This window comes from Sapajus apella, unplaced genomic scaffold, assembly GCF_009761245.1.
Source record: "Sapajus apella isolate SASKATOON/1434 unplaced genomic scaffold, GSC_monkey_1.0 scaffold378, whole genome shotgun sequence".
NCBI lineage: Eukaryota > Metazoa > Chordata > Mammalia > Primates > Cebidae > Sapajus > Sapajus apella.
Window position 1 is genome coordinate 1 of NW_022437316.1, and position 4,254 is coordinate 4,254.

Below are 4,254 nucleotides of genomic sequence, written 5' to 3' on the forward strand. Positions count from 1 at the left end.
AAAAAAAAAAAAAAAAAAAAAAAAATAGTAGTATGTTCTTAGGTTATGGGGTGAGACAGTTGGGGGGGGTTGGAAAGTTTGCTTTGGCAATGTCTGTTAGAAGTTTACAGATGCAGGCTGGGTGCAGTGGCGCACACCTGTAACCCGAGCACTTTGGGAGGCTCAGGTGGGTGGATCACCTGAGGTTAGGAGTTTGAGGCTAGCCTGGCCAACATGGCAAAACCCTGTCTCTACTAAAAATACAAAAATGAGCCGGGTGTGGTGGCACAGGCCTATAGTCCCAGCTACTCAGGAGGCTGAGGTGGGAGGATCACTTGAGCCTGGGAGGCAGAGGTTGGAGTGAACCGAGATTGTGCCACTGCACTCCAGGCTGGGTGACAGAGTGAGAGCTTGTCTCAAAAAGAAAAAAAAAAGTTTACAGTTGCATATCCTATGACCCAGCACTTCTCAGTGTCTACCCTAGAGCAGCAGAATTGCTCAGAGAACTCTTTAATACATAGATTCCTGGTCTTAGCCTCTAGACTCTAGGGTGTCTAATTCAGTGAGTGTGTGTTAGAGCTGGAGCATTTGCATTTTTAACAAGCTCCCAGATGATGGTGTATTTTCATAATGAAAACTTGGAAACTGAATGTTCCAATACAGGGAAAATGGCTAAATAAACAGTGATATAGCCACAGTATGAAATACTGTGTGGCAGTCAAAAACAGTGTCGTAACTCTGGATAGTTCCTTGGCATAAAACTTCATTTGGGTGTAATAATTTATCCAAGGCTAGAAGAATCTAAATCAAGAAAGCTGAAACTCTCTTAGGCTCTCACTTGTAGTTTTCTAAGTTTATCAGTATGACCCACACTCTGTATCTGTATTGCCGCTTTTTTTTTTTAGATGGAATCTCGCTGTGTCGCCCAGTCTGGAGTGCAGTGGCGCAATCTTGGCTCACTGCGATTCTCCTGCCTCAGCCTCCCGAGTAGCTGAGACTACAGGCACCCACCACCATGGCCAGCTACCTTTTGTATTTTTATTAGAGACAGGGTTTCACCATATTGGCTAAGCTGGTCTCGAACTCCTGACCTCAGGTGATCTGCCTGCCTCGGCCTCCCGAGTAGCTGGGACTACAGGCGTGTGCCACTGCACCTGGCTAATTTTGTATTTTTAGTAGAGACGGGGTTTTACTATGTTGGCCAGACTGGTCTTGAACTGCTGACCTTGTGATCCGCCTGGCCCTATATTGCCTCTCCAGTAATAGTACTTTTCTTTATTTCAACAGAGAAACTCAATATTAAGTTTGTGACGGCTGAGGCTAGAACTGGACTGCTGTCTTTTGAGGAGAGCCAGAGAATTAAGAAGCTCCATGAAGAAAACAAACAGTTCTTGTGTATACCAAGGAGGTGAGTTGAAGAAGAATTTAGAATGCCACAAAACATACAAGACCACTAAGTATTCATTCTTTTTCTTAGCTGCCATGATTAGATCCAAATTCCCTATTTTGTTCTGGTTACTTCTGTGAGGAATTTTTTTCCTTCTATGATTGTTTCAGACCAAACTGGGACAAAAAAACTAGCCCAGAAGAACTCAAACAGGCAGAGAAAGATAACTTTCTAGAATGGAGGCGTCAGCTTGTCCGGTGAGTATTATAGACTCTGTGAATACTTACCTTACCTTGAAATCCTGAGTCCAGACACTTGGCGTGCATGTGTGGCCATTTGCATTTTGAAGTTTTGATTCTTTTAAAAAGGAAATGGTAGCATTCTACTAACAAGTGCATATAGAAGTGTGTGCAAAAACATGCTAGGTGCCCATGCATCCTTGCACAGAGATAGTGAGCTGGTTACTCTGTTCAGTTCCTGGCCTTTTCTTTCATTCCCTTCTTTGGCCATTGGGCACCCTGGAGTTGATCACTGTGCTCCTGCACATTTTTCCAGTAAGAGTTGCGGGAAGGAAATGACTTTGTGTGATAGATAAACTTCCAGGGCATAAATAGCTTCAGAATAAAATTTGAATTTGGTGGCGTATTGTGTAAATAAATAGTATTTTTATGGTGTCTTAGCAGGAAATACATAAAATAATTTGACTCGATATTTGTACACAGTACTTATTTTTAATGTAATGAATTTCAGCATTTACACTGCTAAAAATTGTCTATTGTAATCTGGCAAAGATACAAACTTCTCACTCAAAAACTAGGCTGGAAGAGGAACAAAAGCTGATACTGACTCCATTTGAACGAAATTTGGACTTCTGGCGCCAGCTCTGGAGAGTCCTTGAGAGAAGGTGAAGTACCATTTTTTTTTGTGTAATAAAGACGTTGTAGTGATGTTACATTAGATTTGGATGTTGATATAGGCTTATAGGCTCAAGGTATCGGGAATTAAGTTACGCAGAAGGTTACTAAGAATTATAAAAAGTATATTACCGTATATTTTGTACAGTTTTTTTGTTATTAGATAAATATGTTGATATGTATATGAGAATATTGAATATTTTCTGTAAGATGAATTCTGAAGCATCTATATAGATATTTTAGCAAATGTATATTGAATGTCTACTGGCAATATGGAAAATATGGGTACGAAAAGAGTTAAGTTCCTGCCTGCAAAGAGCATACGTATATGTTATGGCAAGAGGCAAATGTCAAAGCTCATGTCAGCTGGCTTTCACTACGGTCAGCTAAGTGCTAAGCAGAGCAACTGGCACCAGAGGCACACAGATGAATGAATTAATGAGTGAATGAATGAATGAATGAATTCTTGCACTCAGAGAACTTAATACATAGTAAAATACAGAGGGCAGTATAATTCCTGCTTTGCTGCAGATAGAAAGGCATTGGGCCGAGTCATAGCAGAGGAAAGAGCAGTTCATAAGTATTGAGGAAATCACGAGAATTTTTTTTTTAACTGGGCTCTGAAAAGAAGAGAATGATTTTGACAAATTGAGAATAGAAGATTTTTATTCCTTTCCATGTAACACCAAAGAGAAGTCCTGATTGTTAGAAGCTGATGAATCAAGTGTCTCCAGTCTCACCTCTTTGGTGTAGTTAAAAGGTTTTTGTTTTCCTCGAGGAGTTGCTGAATTACTTTCAAGGACTCCATAAATGAACCTTGTATTTGAAATGATGTTTTTTTAACAACAACCCTTCAGGCTCTTTTTTTTCTCTGAAATCTATAAAGTGAACCTAGCAACACTAGGAAACATAATGTTTTAATTGGGATTCTCAGAAAGAATCTTATCACATTTAGCATTGTAATTAAGAAAACGGCGCAGCTCACGCCTGTAATCCCAGCACTTTGGTGAAATCCCGTCCCTACTAAAAATGCAAAAATTAGCCAGGCTTGGTGGCACGTGCCTGTAATCCCAGCTACTTGGGAGGCTGAGGCAGGAGAATCGCATGAACCCAGGAAGTGGAGGTTGCAGTGAGCCGAGATCACGCCACTGCACTCCAGCCTGGGTAACAGAGGGAGACTCTATTTCCAAAAAAAGAAAACAGGACTCGGATTAAACTTGTAAAAGCCACTTACGTTTCTAATTAGGGTGATGACAATTAAAGTCACTTAAATACCCCCATCCTCTGCTCTCTGGGGGTACAGAAAGGGCTCTTGGGCTGGGGTGTGGGGAGGTCAGAGAAGCAGGGCACCCCTCTCAGGCGGAAGAAAGGAAAAGCTTACTGCTGATTACCAGCTCCACGCAGGCTCCTTCTACTCAACTAGGCTTGAGGAGGGGGCAGAACCATTCACTGGGGAACCGGGGAACTTCTGCGGAGCAGAGTAGACTCTTCTTTGGTGCCTCCTTGGTAGTTGAGGCTGTGTGCTCCTGAGAACGCCCGTTTTCTTATTTCCAGAGAGAAGTGGTAACAAGCACGGAAGTACTGCAGCCTGGACCTTGAGGGGAGCCCCCTCCGCCTTCACACTCCATTACAGTTTTTCTTTTGTTTTCAGAGTTTTTCCTGCTTCCCCTATTATCTGTCTTTCCTCTTTGTTCCTTTTCTCTTTATTCTAGTTTCTGACTGTTATGGAAGAGGCCTTCCTTCGATGTCTAGTGATGTTTGTCTGTCTGTATTTAAGAACAAAGCATTACAAAGCCGACTGACAGGCCTCCCTGTTTAGGTGGAATTCGCCAGCTGGTGAGCTTCGCTGTAGGGTGCCTGGGCAGGAGTCAGTTTTATTTTTTAGGAATACCTCCAGATGTTAAGATCTGTCTTTTCCCCAGAGCCAGTCAGTTTTTTTTTTTTTTTTTTTTTTTTTTTTTTTTTTTTTTTTTT

The 4,254-nt window shown here is 41.7% G+C and overlaps 1 protein-coding gene across 1 annotated transcript in view; it reads left to right on the forward strand.

The window, feature by feature from the left end:
• Nucleotides 1-1,211: 1,211 nt before the first annotated feature.
• LOC116545807 (large subunit GTPase 1 homolog) overlaps nt 1,212-4,254 on the forward strand; it is a gene marked incomplete at its 5' end in the record, with an annotated part of 24,598 nt that continues 21,555 nt past the window's right edge. The window contains 3 exons of the mRNA XM_032272253.1: nt 1,212-1,387; nt 1,537-1,623; nt 2,184-2,270. Coding sequence (XP_032128144.1) covers nt 1,212-1,387; nt 1,537-1,623; nt 2,184-2,270 — 350 coding nt within the window. The remainder of the gene's footprint in view (nt 1,388-1,536; nt 1,624-2,183; nt 2,271-4,254) is intronic.